This window comes from Chiloscyllium plagiosum, chromosome 5 (genome assembly GCF_004010195.1).
Source record: "Chiloscyllium plagiosum isolate BGI_BamShark_2017 chromosome 5, ASM401019v2, whole genome shotgun sequence".
NCBI lineage: Eukaryota > Metazoa > Chordata > Chondrichthyes > Orectolobiformes > Hemiscylliidae > Chiloscyllium > Chiloscyllium plagiosum.
Window position 1 is genome coordinate 87,755,820 of NC_057714.1, and position 14,250 is coordinate 87,770,069.

A 14,250-nucleotide genomic window follows, 5' to 3' on the forward strand; every position below is an offset into this window, starting at 1 on the left:
TTTAAAAAGTTTGTGTTCCAAATCACAGATGCTGCTGGACTCCGTGTCAGTTCACCCTAGTACATCCCCAACCTCGGCCTGTTTTGAAACAGGGCAGTTTCAGATTGGTTTGGCTGCCCACCAGGATGGCCTTGGAGATCAATTATTGTTACTTTACAGGGCCTATGAAGGACCCGGTTGGAATGTGGAAGGCCCACATCCATTAGCCCTCGAGTGTCAAGATCTGCCATTTCTGCCCCGCTCCTGATTGGAGACCAGATTTGCTCCTTAGCTTTCAGTTGACTAAAACTTTGGGCATGGCTAAAGCACACTGTGTAGGGTGGAGCTCTAAAGTATTCCCATGTTCAGTGTCTGACATCTGACTGAAAATGGAGCCTAATATGGAGTATAAACCAGCCACATTGTACAAGTGCTGCATGAGTTTAGGACAAGGTATTTGTGAATAACACCTAATATATTGACAAAAGATGAAATGGATTCCCATCTGATATATCCTCAATTGTACAGTCTCATAGATTCATATCACCTTATATTCTACATGTTATGTGAGTATCTCAAGGATATGTTCACAGTGTCACATTGAGAACAAAGGGAGTGGGAATCATATGTTGAAAGCTAAAGATCACATACTGCAGTAACATTTAAGCATTTCATGGGCCTGTTAATTTATTTATTCTTTCAAGTTAGGTGGTCAACATTGGCAAAGTCAACATTTGCATCTCCGATTACACAATTAGAAATGGACAACAGACAGAGCCAGAAAAATTTTACTGCATGGAAAGAGGCCCTTTGGCCCATCGTTCCATGTCAGTCATCAAGTATGTCGGCCTTGTCTGCAACATCCATATTGTATGAAAGAATTTTATAAAAGTGACTACGGGACTTGGTATCTTGTTGCCACATACAATTAAAGCATTCATGCCTGAGAACAAGAGCAGGCTGCGTTATTAGCCTCTTTCTTGGCAACTATGCCGATTTCCTCATTGATATCATTGTTGAATGGTTTATACAGATAACTGTCATGGTGCTGTCTGCCAGGTAATCAATGTTGTTTGTGTAGTACAACTTAGAGCAATGTGGAGAGAACTTAAATTTTCCCATCAGCATCCTAAAAACTACGTTGCAGATTAATGAATATTTGTTGTCAAGTAGATATATGATTTTTGTATTTTATTAACGTGTTATATTTGTGTTATGCAATTGGCATTGATCCCTTTTTCTCAATTGTTAGACTTTCTGAGATGGAAACTGCTTTCACTCCAAGTCAATTGAATGTTCAGTTTGTGGTTAGAAACACCAATGAAGACAGTGTCACACTCTTTGTAGAGATTGTAAGCAAGAGATTTGAACTCCTGGGGGTCGTCTTAAAGGAATCTCATGATTTCAAATTTTAATTTCTTTACTGTAATGAACAAACCAAGATCAACATTATTTAAACATTTCTTAGTAAGCAACTAATACTATTAGCTACAGAAAAGGTAATCCTTATGAATGTCTTGACAATCAATAACCCTGCATCACATGTACTTTTATACTGTCACAGCATGTTCTCCACAAGGTTACAGTATTTATGGGAAATAATCCACAATAACTCACTGCTTCCAATGGATTCAAAGCCTCCAGCTTCACTGAAGAATGTTTGATCAGCCATGATCCAAACCTATCGCTTTCTCAGCTACGTTCCCCGCCCCCCCCAACCCCACCCCCCCCACCCCCATTTATCTCTCAGCCGCGGCCCACGAGCCTCATTCCTGATGAAGGGCTTATGCTCGAAACGTCGATTCTCCTCCGCCTCAGATGCTGCCTGACCTGCTGTGCTTTCCCAGCAACACATTCTTGACTCTTGAGGGGCTGAATAGCCTACCCCTGTTCCTATTACTTATGGTCAATAGGTTCATGGCTGATCCAACACTCCTCGCGTCCACTTTCCCGCCCTTTCTCCATAACCCTTGATTCTCCTGCTGATCAAGAATCTGTCTATCTTTTTCTTAAACATACGCAAGGCTTCTGAGCTGACAACTTGGTGGCAAGGAGTTCCAAAGGCTAACAGTTGCTGTCCAGATTTGATGCCACCGTCAGCTTTATTGTGACCTTATGAAAGCTGACATTATAGAATCACATTTTTCAGTGCAGAAACCTTCACCACAGAAGTGAGTGTTTGTACTACTCTTGCTGTAATTTGACCATGGGATTTACTGGCATTCTTTGAAAAATTCACGATGCCGTCAGTGATAAGATGTCAGACTGATTTGCTTGGATTGTGACCTCAACTCTTCTATCAGTTTATTATTCAGTAACCTTGCTGCTATAGCAGATTTGTGCCAACTAAATTTAGCGGGTCATGCATGTTTAAATACACTTAAATGTGTGGTTTAGCAAAACAAAGTGTTTCCTTATTTCATTGTGTATATTGTCTGAGAGAAGATTTGATTACAGTTGGAGTGATGCTTGGTAACTAACATATAATGATCTTCAATTATTTGATGACAGTAAAGAATGCCAAGAAGCCACCAAAGTCCTACCTGATACATGCAGGTTTTGAACCACTGACGTTTACAAATATGTTTCCCAGTTGGGAACACAGGGAAGATGTCGCAGAGATCACTGAAGCGGTAAAGATTTTACTCGTGTTTATTTTCAAATCCTCATGCTGCTGCTGTTCATATTGGTTTCCTACAACCTGTTTTTCTTTTCTATTTCTTTCAAATCCTAGGAAGCTGAAGGCTGCAATAAAATAATTTTGGTAGAGGATGTATTGAGCAAGTTGTGTAAGACGCAGTACCCTCTGGCAGAACTTCAAGCCCGGCCTTTGCCAGAGGGTGTTGATCCATTAAAGCTTGAAATTTATTTGACGGATGAAGATTTCCAGGTAAATTCTGCTGCTCTGAATGTGAAATGATCGTGGTGAAAGCTGTATTAGGCAAACTGCAACAGAGATAGTATTCTTTGGTACAATTTCACATTTGGCCTTTTTTTTCCTAAAACACACCGAATGTTAAATTCACAAGATTGCCTTGCATTAAATTTACCAATGCAAGATTGGTTCAATGTTCAACATCAATTCCAGATGATGGCATTTAATTGTGAATAAATTTTTTTGAGACGTACATTAATTATACCAGATATTGAATAGATTTCCAATCTTTCATGCAATTAGACATAAATTATTGTCATTAATTTTTGTACCTGGAAGCCAAGCCAGTGCAGCTGACAGTAATCGGACTGTACAGATGTTAGGCTACTTGAGTTCATGTTTGCTTTGGATTATGGAGGCAATTTATAACCCATCAGAGATGAACACACTCCTGTGATGTGTGCATGGTAAACGTATGAGCAAGTAGTGAGATTTAGGGAAATTTTTAACAACAAACTCCTTTGTCCCTTAAATAGCATAAATTTCAATAGTGCCTCATAGTGATTCCAAGCCATATAAACTGATCCAATATGAAAGTTTAGATGATGAAAATCACCTTAGGCAGCACATTATTAAAGTCTGCCAGAGTGGGCAAGACGGCAGGTGGGCACAATTTGAGAAGGAGGCCATATGTCAGACTCCCAGTAATGTATGGAGAAACAATAAGCCCGTTCGTGGTGAGAATTCATTGGTGTGCTTAACTGCTCACTTGCATATAACCTGATTTATTTTATTGATGCAGGGGATTTGGGCTTTACTGGCTTGCCCAGCATTTATTGCCAATCCCAAGTTGCCCCTGAAGAAATGGTGGTGAGCCGCCATCTTGAACTGCTGTAATCCATTTGGCCTAGATAGATCCAAATGCAAGGAGGGAGGGAGTTCCCAGATTTTGACCCAAAGACAGTTAAAGAACAGTGATATATTTCTCAAGCAAGATGGTGAGTGGCTTGGGGAGGAATTACAGGTGGTGGTGTACCCATTCATCTGCTTCCCTTATCCTTCTAAGGTGATAGCAGTTGTCTGTTTGGAAGCTCCTGTCAAAGGATCCTTGATGCATTTCTGCAGTCCATCTTGTGGGTTGGTAAGCACTGCTGCTGCTGAGTGTCAGTGATAGAGGGAAATTTATGTTTTTTTTTGTGGATGGGCTGCTTTGTTCCAGATGGTGTCACACTTCTGGAGTGTTGTTGGAGCTACATCCATCCAGGCAAGTGAGGAGCATTCGATCATGCCCTTCATTTGTGCTGTGTAAATAATTGGCAGGTTTTGGGGAGTCAAGAAATGAGTTACTTACATAATTCCTTGTCCTTGACATACTTTGTATTATTATGACTAGTCCGATTCAGTTTCTGGTTATTGGTAACCCCTGGATGTTATTAGTGAGGATTCAGTGAAGATAATGCCATTGAGTGTAAGGGGTTTCGATTCTCTGTTGTTAGACATTGTCATTGGTTTGCATTTTCAACATGTGAATGTTACAAGCCTCCATATTTTGCAGCAGGTCAGGCAGCATCCATGCCCGAAACGTCGATTCTCCTGTTCCCTGGATGCTGCCTGACCTGCTGCGCTTTTCCAGCAACACATTTTCAGCTCTGATCTCCAGCATCTGCAGACCTCACTTTCTCCTCCATATTTTTCAGGTTTTGCTGTATATCAATATACGCACAGTATCTCAGTAGTTACAAATGGTGCTGAACATTATGCAATCTTAAGTAAACATTCCAATTTCTGACCTTTATAATAAATGATTAAATTGATGAAGTGGTTGAACCTAGTACATCCCCCGAAGAACACCTGGGCCTCTTGTGGTAGAGTCAAAATGTACCTACCTCTGGGCCAAAACACTCGAGTTCAAGTCCTACCTACTCCAGAGGTGTATCATACCACATCTGAGCAGATTTTTGTTTTAGAAATCTGCCCTGAGAAACTCTTGCAGAGATGTCATGGAACTGAGATGATTCTTAAAAGTCTTGTAAGATGATTTGTGCATTCGCCAAGGTAAAAGCACAGAACTTCAGATGCTGGAAATCTGAAGTAAAAACAAAGTTGCTGGAGAAACTCAGCAGGTTTGGCGCCATCTGTTCAGAGAAAAACAGGGTTAATGTCTTGAATCTAGTGACCCTTTATCATAACTGACAATAGCTGGGAAATGGTGTACTTATGCTGATCAGTGGAAGGGGGTTGGAATGGTGGGATGCTGAAGAGATTACATGGAGACGGAGCCCAGAGGGAAGGAGGAAGAAAAGGGGATAGACAAACAAAGAGCTGATAAGCAGAGAGAGAGAGAAGAGTGCTAACAAGAAGTGTGAATAGATGTCTATCTCTCTATCCTCCAGTCTCATTTTGCAAAATCTGATCATATCGCTGCGATCTTCTTCTCCGGTTTACAAGCAGAAACTGAAGCGTGAGGACCTAATACAGAAAGTAAGGCAGTTGTTGGTCTGAGGCAACGGAAGGGTTTCTATGGGACTGCTTAGAGTCATTGGACCGGTCCATATTCAAGAACTCAGCGGCCAACCTAAACAAGAATGTCACTACCATTACAAACTTCATTAGTACATGTGTCAAAGATTGCGCGCTGAAAATCTGAATGTTCTCCAACCAGAAACCATGGATAAATTGGGAGATTCACTCCCTACTGAAGTCCAGGTCTGAGGCATTCAAGTCTGGTTACCCTGACCTATACAGGAAATCCAAGTATAACCTTTGTAAAGCCATCAGAGACACTAACAGGCAATACCAAACTAAGCTTGAGGCTGAGACAAACCATACAGACACCCATCAATTGTGGTAAGGCTTACACAACATAATGGGCTACAGAGCGAAATCAAACAGAATCGCAGACAAGTGTACATCCCTACCCAATGAGCTCAATTCATTCTACTCTCGCATTGAACAGAAGGGCTGTGAAACTATGTCACTTACCCCAAAAGCCTCTGATGCACCTGTACCCATGATTACCGCCTCAGACATTGGATTGGCTCTTAGGAAGAATGAACCCGCTTAAGTGACCTGCCCAGATGGAGTCCCCGGTCATGCTCTCAGCAGGCGGGAGTATTCGCAGACATCTTTAATCTCTCCCTACTACAATCTGAAGTCCCCACCTGCTTGAAGAAGATCACCATCATCCTGGTGCCAAAGAAAAATCATGCAGCATGCCCCAATGTCTACCGCCCAGTGGCTCTGATCTCCGTTATTATGAAGAGCTTCAAGAAGTTAGTCATGGCTCACATCAATTCCAACCTCCCAAATTGTCTTGATCCTTTGCAATTTGCCTACCAGTGGAGCAGGTCCACAGTTCCTGGCCCTACACCCATCCTGGAACAACTGGATAACAAGGATACCTACGTCAGGCTCTTAATTATTGACTACAGCTCTGTCTTAAATACTATAATTCCAAGCAAACTAACTTCTAAACTCTGAGACCTAGGTCTTGGCTCCCTGCTCTGTAAATGGATCCTCAACTTCCTGACCCATAGATCGCAATCAATAAGAATGGGCAACAACACCTCCATCATAATCATCAACCCCAATGTCCTGAAAGGCTGCATACTCAGCCCCCTGTTAAACTACTTATACACAATGACTGTGTGGCCAAATTCCACCCCAACTTCATTTACAAGTTTGCTGACAACACCACCACTGTAGGTTGAATCTCAAACAACAACGAGACAGAATACAGGAAAGAGATTGAGTGCTTAGTGGTATGGTGTGAAGACAGCAATCTCTCCATCAACATCAGCCAAACAAAGGAGCTGGTCATTCACCTCAGGAAATGGAGTGGAGGGCATGCCCCTGTCTGCATTAATGGTGCTGACATGGAGATGGGTCTAATGATCACCTACAATCTGTCCTAGTCCACCCACATCAATGTGACAGACAGGAAAGCACAACAACATCTCTACTTCCTCAGGAGACTAAGGAAATTCAGCATGTCCACAAAGACTCTTACTCATTTTTATAGATGCACGTTAGAAAGCATCCTGTCTGGATGGATCACAGTATGGTTTAGCAACTGCTCTTCCCAAGAGTCCATCACGCAAACCAGCCTTCCACCCATTGACTCCATTTATACTTCCTGCTGCGTCGGGAAAGCAACCAACACAATCAAAGACCCCTCCCACCCAGGTTATATTCTCTTCCACCCTCTTCCATAAGGCAGAAGATAAATGTTTGAATATGCATATGAACAGACTCAACAGCTTCTTCCCCACTGTTATCAGACTTTTGAACGGGCCTCTCAAATGTTAATTCTCTTATCTCTCTCTCTCTCTCTCTCTCTCTCTCGCTGTAACGTTGTATTCTGCACTCTGTTCTGCTACCCTGATGCACTTTGTTTGGTACAATCTGCCTGTATAGCACGCAAAACAACACTTTTCACTGTATCTCAGTTCATATGAGAACAATAAGTCAAACTCAAACAAATTGTTCTTAATGGGTTGGACTCCCACCATTACTACTTCTATACATCCTCACACCCCACTTCCTATAAGGACTCCATTTCATTCTCCCAGTTTCTCCATGAGAGATGGTGACCGTGGGCTTAAATCCAGCATATTGCTTTCAAAACTCAGATTTATTCGGTATAGTGACTTCACCCAACTTCATTGAACCATGTGTGCTTTCTTTTCTTTCAGATTATGATTGGATTTTGTTGGCAGATTAAGTTTCAAACTTTTACCTCCTGTTGAAACTACCATTTTCACTTTTCCTTAGACTACATGTATGGAATGAGCTGCCAGAGGAAGTGGCGGAGGCTGGTACAATTGCAACATTTAAAAGGCATCTGGATGGGTATATGAATAGGAAGGGTTTAGAGGGATATAGGCCGGGTGGTGACAGGTGGGACTAGATTCGGTTGGGATATCTGGTCTGTATGGACGAGTTGGACCGAAGGGTCAGTTTCCATGCTGTACATCTCTATGACTCTATTGACTGCATTGAATTCTTAGTTCTTATTTCTTTTTCCTTGGAGATTAATTTCTTTTTATCCTTTTGAAGAGAATACAAAATAGTTAATATAAACTGCAAGAAATTTCTGGCCTTCCAGCACAAATGGGATGGGTATATAAACAGGAAGGTTTAGAGGGATGTGGGCTGAGTGCAGGTAAATGGGACTAGATTAGGTTGGGATATCTGGTCAGCATGGACAAGTTGGACCGAAGGGTCTGTTTCCATGTAGTACATCTCTATAATTCTAAATCAATAGCTTCTATGAAGTACTTGTACTCAACAGTTAAGGAAATCGTACAATTTATACAGGCAGACATTTATAGACAAGGGATTGACAAGATAGTGTCTAATCAAAATTTTAATATCTTGAACTCATCGGGGCATAATTTTACAGAGACATTTGAAACACTTCAGCCTAAATATGTTGCTAACTATCATTGCAGTTTATCTAAATAAATTGTAAGTACTCCTTTTCAAGACATGAACCCAGGCTTCATCTGAAAGCCAATAGTTATGACACAGTTGATTAATAAACAAGTGTGATTCATGCAACAATACTTTTATGATGTTTCGATCTTATGATGTGAATTTGAAGTGAGCTACTGCTTGGTATCTGTACCCACTGAGATATCTTGGCATTTATTCTCAGGCATCCGTCAACTTGGCATCTTCTTGTTCAGGCAGAGTGGGTGACAAACAGAGCGTGACAAACTATATCTTTTGTCAGTGTATTGAAATGCAGCTTAATGAAGTGAGAGGGCAAGAACAAAAAAGACACCACAGACAATTGTGACCAAGATACACCCTTTTACATAAAGAGACCCATCTCTCGCTGCTAGATAGGTCAAAGTGAACTCAAGAGTTATTTGCTGTCAACCTTGACTGATTCCACTTCACATTATTATGAGAGAAAATATAAATTCCTGACTATAATTTTGATAATTCAAAGCTTTATTCTGCTTTGAAATTTAAATTACCTTCTTTGAGGTGTGAAAAACACTTGAGCAAAATTTAGTCATCTGGATTTTTGACCTCTGCTGTCAAGGAAGACAGCAGAATATCATGTTGGTCTTTTTAGTCACTTTTAAGTTATTTTCGGAGCGATCACATTGTGTTTGAAGGGTTGAAAATTATGATTTTGTACTTTTGGTTTGGTATTCCACATTCTTTAAACTGCTTCAGCATATTTGATTCTTTGCCCAATTCTTTATTAAAGGCTGGCTATCTGCTGTAGAGGAGCAATTAGTACAAATAATGGAGACTATAGTATGAAATTAGACAGTAGTACTAAAATCTCAGGTCTACCTCTGAGGCTGGTTGAAGACTGTTTGTAACTGCACCTCAGCAGTCTTAATAATTTGTAAAGCTGAAATACTAACTGGAAGATTTGGCAGTGTTAAGGGAGCTTCTTGACCACAAAACTCATTTCACTCAGACGCCATCGATTCTGCTGCCTTTTAAGTATCTAATTTTAAAAAATGGAAAATCTCAGACCAGCTCATGTGGTTGCACAATACAAGATTGCAATTTAACCCAAATCCAGCACAGTTCTCCTTTACTCTTCTCCTAACTTCGAATGAAAAAACTGGAAGTTCTATTACACATTTGGCTGTGTTCAATGTTGGAGGGAAATTCCTTGATGCAAATAGTGAACAGTAAAATAGGAATCTATTCTGTGCTACAGCAATGACCTAATTAGCTTGATTGTGAAGAGATTCACCAAATTAATGCATCATTTAAAGTATTACATTTTCAGAAAATTTGTATTGAGAGGATAATTTTAAAATACTAAACCCAAATCATTGCCAAGACCAAGATTCATAACCACAAGAAAAATAGGAAAAAAACATGACCCAGGACAGGATAGTTGTGAAGTATTAACCTGAGGTAAGACAGTAGAAGCAAACATTTATTATTTAATCCTTCAAGAAATTTCTCTTAAAAAAAATGGTATTTTTAGCAATGAATGTAAGAAGTTCTCTTCAGAACCTTAGATGCAGTATAAGTTTACTTAAAGCTAGCTTGTAATTTAGACTAGATCAACCATTCATGACACACGCACAAAAAATAGTTGTTCTTAGGCTGAGATATGACAGAAAAACCTGCAAATTTAAACAAGGATTGTATGTATATTTTTTCATAAAATATTTGTTTAAATATATTTAATTTATTCCGAGGTTGGTTGAAAAATTATTTTACACTTAAGTAAAAATTGCAATACGTGTCTTTCTAAGTAAATGTATATAACAAAAATTACAACAAGTGGATTCATTACAAGTTATTTTTAGATGAATTGACTATTTTAAATATCCTATACTTTACAATATTACTCTGGGCTAGACTGTCCCGGTTCAAGGCCTACCTGCCAGGGACTCAGGCCATATCATGTCTAAATGGGTTATTTTTTTAAAAGTTGAGATGAAAATGTATAATGTAATCCCAGAAGTTATTACAATAAAAAAAATCATGAGGTATTCATTTAAAATGTTGTAGATTTGCATTTAATGCTTCAAAGAGCCAGCGGACAAAACAAAAAGATAAAAACACTCTTGAATTCTTAAGTCAGGATTCTATGTACAGTACTAATACTGATTAACTGAAGTAAATTGCTTGTGCATCTTTGCAGATATATTTTACCCTGTGAAAAACTGAAAACTCCTAATGCAGAGGATGTTTCATTTTAGGGTCAAGTCTATAGATAGTACTGCTGATTAAGTTCCTCTCATGATTGAAATTCTTCTCTAGTTGAGATTTTAGCTTAACACTAAATTCAGGTGGATAAATTTACTTTGTCAGGTGTAAAAAAATTGTAAAACCGTTAACACAATATTCTCAAAATATATTGTTCATCTGCAGTCATTAAGAGTGGTCGTTTTAAAGGGCATGTGATGACCTGACAGAGTTTGTTGTATTCCTTCCACAAAATAGCTGCCTTGTGAATTGTAATTTCTGAATTACAGAATTTTGGCCATTTTTATGTTTGTGATACTTAGTTTATAAATCTTTACAAGGCCTTTAAAAACAAAAACAACCTGATTCCTCAACAAACTGATCCTAAATAAACTATCTAAACTATAGGTCTAATGTGCACTGTTGTTTTGAGCAAGTAACCATTCGAACTTGCCCTTCTGAGACCCTGCCGATGCCATCAGTAGCAGGATATATCCTCACTACTGTTTAGTTTTGTGGAGAGAGAAACAGTGTTCCAATGCAAAGTCTTTCATCAGAGTTTTAAATTCTATTCTGTAATATTCTAACCTTAAATCTTAACTAGAGGGAGCCACATTTTGAGATTGAAGAGAGGGGTAAGTGAATTAAGCTAATGATTTAGTTATCATATTCTTGTGGCAATTGTTTAACCAGCACAATATTTACTTTTGTGTAATTTCTTTTTAACAGAGCAAGCTCCATCATACACTTGTCCCAGCTGGTGAGAGTGAGCCTATTATCTCTGCTATTGATATTAGGCTGTAAATAAGTGGGAAAATGTAACTGTAATTTATGGCATTGGTGCTGGCTGGGTAACAGTTGTATTTCTTTACAAATACTTACAAATCCATTTTAATAGCATTTATTAATTGGGGGAGCAGAATCATTACTTGCATTTCTATAGTAGGCAGTTAATGTCAGTGTGGATTAGTGGATTATTTGTTTGTCAGCTTTCTATCCAAAGTTGTTACTTAGTCATCTGCTGAGATAACAGGAAGTCTTATTTTATCTCCATCTCTGTAATGGATTGCTGGGCCTCCATTCCCATGTCAGGAAGTTATCTGGGGAATTTTGCATTCTCATTGGTGACCTAATTGTTTTTTCTGATCTGTGCAATTTCTATCCACTGCCCATTTTTAACATGTTTTTCCAGTTGCTAAGTATTTTATGTCCTACATACAATTGCACAAACAAGTGAAACCATTTTAATGAAATGATGCATTCTTTTGCAGAAGACACTGGAAATGACGAGAGAAGAGTTCAGTGTCCTGCCCTCATGGAAGCAAGTTAAACTGAAGAAAGCAAAAGCCCTTTTCTAAATAGTTTTTAGCATAGTGCATAGTTTTTTTTAAAAAAAACACATGCTTAGTAACGGAGCTTTCACCGAAGATCATTTTGACATCTGTGGATCAGTCATGGACGGTGGTCTGGTCAAAGAGCACATTATGGAAATAAGTTGCACATTCAGGGCAGCATTGCCTTTTTGGGGGAGTTTTGTCGATTTGTGCATGTTGAGGGGAACTCTGTGAATTTTAACAGTGTTGACATATTGAGACAATGCCATTGTACGCATTTGACCTCAATGCACTTAAGGGCAACAGATGCTACTCGGCCATATCCTGCCTGTGTATCTTGAAGGCAAATTATTTTGTAAAGTGTTATTTTGTGAGTAGCAGATAGCTAATCATGAAGAGTTTATATTTATATAATACAACATGAAAAGTGACTATGGTTTGATGACTAAATATTTAATTGTTAATGACATATATTCACTCTAGTTTTGTTGCGTTAACCAGAAAACACGATGGCTAGTTGAACGAAAACTGCTTGTATGGAGATCATGCCACAAATACCTTTTTTGCATTCTGATAATCATACTATCATGTTCAGTCATTGAAATGTTCTGTCTGTACCTTTCAATGCTATCATAAACAAAATGTATTTATGGCATGGGATAATGAAAACGCTACACAAATTGAGTAACTTTTTATGTGAATCTATAAAATGTATAGTGCCTTGCTTTTGTGTACAGTTTATACTACAGAAAAAGTGTTTGAATTTTTGATGGAAGCAGGTGTTTAAAAAATGGCTTCATTCAGTTAAACTTGTTCTGATAGAGGTATAAGAATCTCTATTACAATATTCATCACCTAACAAACTTCTTCCTTGTGATAAAATTTAGAAAAATAAAAGTTGAAAATGATTTGTATTTTTTGGTTATCTTTCTCTGGGTGGTTTACAAAAGGTGAAACAAAGTTTGTGTGAACCTGGCACTGTTTAATTAAGTTCTTAATTGTAACTAGCTGAAGACAATTGATCATATTGCCATTTGCTACCATTTATAACTCTCTTATTGCAGAGTCATTTGAGTTCATTTGCCAACAACTTGTCATTTACATTGTACTTTATTAAAATACCCCAAGGTACTTCAAGCAGAAATTAACATCAAACAGGAACATGACCATAGGCATGATTATAATCAGTTGCAAGAAGACTTTTGAATGAGAGGAGCAGGTTTTTTGGGGTTTTATCAGGACGGTTCAAGATTGGCATTCTGAGGTAGCTGAAGACTTTGTTGCCAAAAATATAGTGAATAATTCATTATGACCTACTGCGGAAACTAATCATGGAATCATACAGTACAGAAGATAGTTGTTCAATCCATTGAGCATTTTCTGGCTCTTTTAAAGAGTTCTGACTGCCCTACATATTTCTCATAGCCCTGCAATCATTCCCCCTCAAATATTGATCCAGTTCTCTTTTGAAAGTTTTAATTGAATCTGTTTCCCAGCTCACGAGAAAACATGAGCTTAGAAATGGTAATTTTGTTGTATGGAGAAATCATCATTTCCACAAGGAATGGTTTTCCAAAGGCCAAGGTGGTCTCAGAATGGGGAGAACGTTAAAAAAATAAGTGCAGTCTTTTCTGTTTATTGTCATTGACTTACCCAAACTATTTTAAAATCTCTTTATTCTTTAACAACTCTGCATTTGCTGAATGAGAATTTGATCTGTCTTCCTGTAAAAACTAATTGAGAGAAGAGATAACTATTAAGCGTACAGTAACTTACTAGTTTAATATTTAGCCCTTGGATTCCTGTTTTTATAACCATTTCCTGTAGCTCTTCAGCCTGACCATGCTCCACAAAGTGCCTTTCTATACCCACCTTAGCTATTGGTAAATTTTGAAACTTGAATCTTGCAATAGAGGTTTGTGTGTTTACTGAGTTGACCATGTTAACGCTTATCTTACTGTGCTGAAGAGTCCCTTAACACAGTTTTCTGTAGAAATTCCAGGAACACTAATAGAAAATATTATTAAACACATTTTGAAAATAAAATAAATTATTAAAAAGTGTGAATTTTCTTTTGTTGTCTTATTTAGCTTCCCAATTTCTCCTTTTTATGTTTACTTTCTCTGATCTGTATGCCATTTTTGTTTAAATGCTAAACATGGCAAAGTTTGTGAAGGTTTGTAGCTCAGGTTGAGGTTTAGGGTGTAGGTTTGCTCGCTGAGCTGTAGGTTTGATGTCCAGACGTTTCATTACCTGGCTAGGTAACATCATCAGTGGCGACCTCCAAGTGAAGCGAAGCTGTTGTCGCCTGCTTTCTATTTATATGTTTGTCCTGAATGGGGTTCCTGGGGTTTGTGGTGATGTCATTTCCTGTTTGTTTTC

General features: G+C 38.6%; 1 protein-coding gene across 7 annotated transcripts in view; it reads left to right on the forward strand.

Moving 5' to 3' along the window:
* svila (supervillin a) overlaps positions 1 to 13,336 on the forward strand; it is a 352,019-nt gene extending 338,683 nt beyond the window's left edge. For all 7 annotated transcript variants that reach the window (XM_043690576.1, XM_043690579.1, XM_043690578.1 and 4 more), the window contains 3 exons: positions 2,491 to 2,612; positions 2,714 to 2,869; positions 11,806 to 13,336. In XM_043690576.1, the coding sequence (XP_043546511.1) occupies positions 2,491 to 2,612; positions 2,714 to 2,869; positions 11,806 to 11,892 (365 nt within the window). In that variant the 3' untranslated portion in view covers positions 11,893 to 13,336. The remainder of the gene's footprint in view (positions 1 to 2,490; positions 2,613 to 2,713; positions 2,870 to 11,805) is intronic.
* The last annotated feature ends 914 nt before the right edge of the window (positions 13,337 to 14,250 follow it).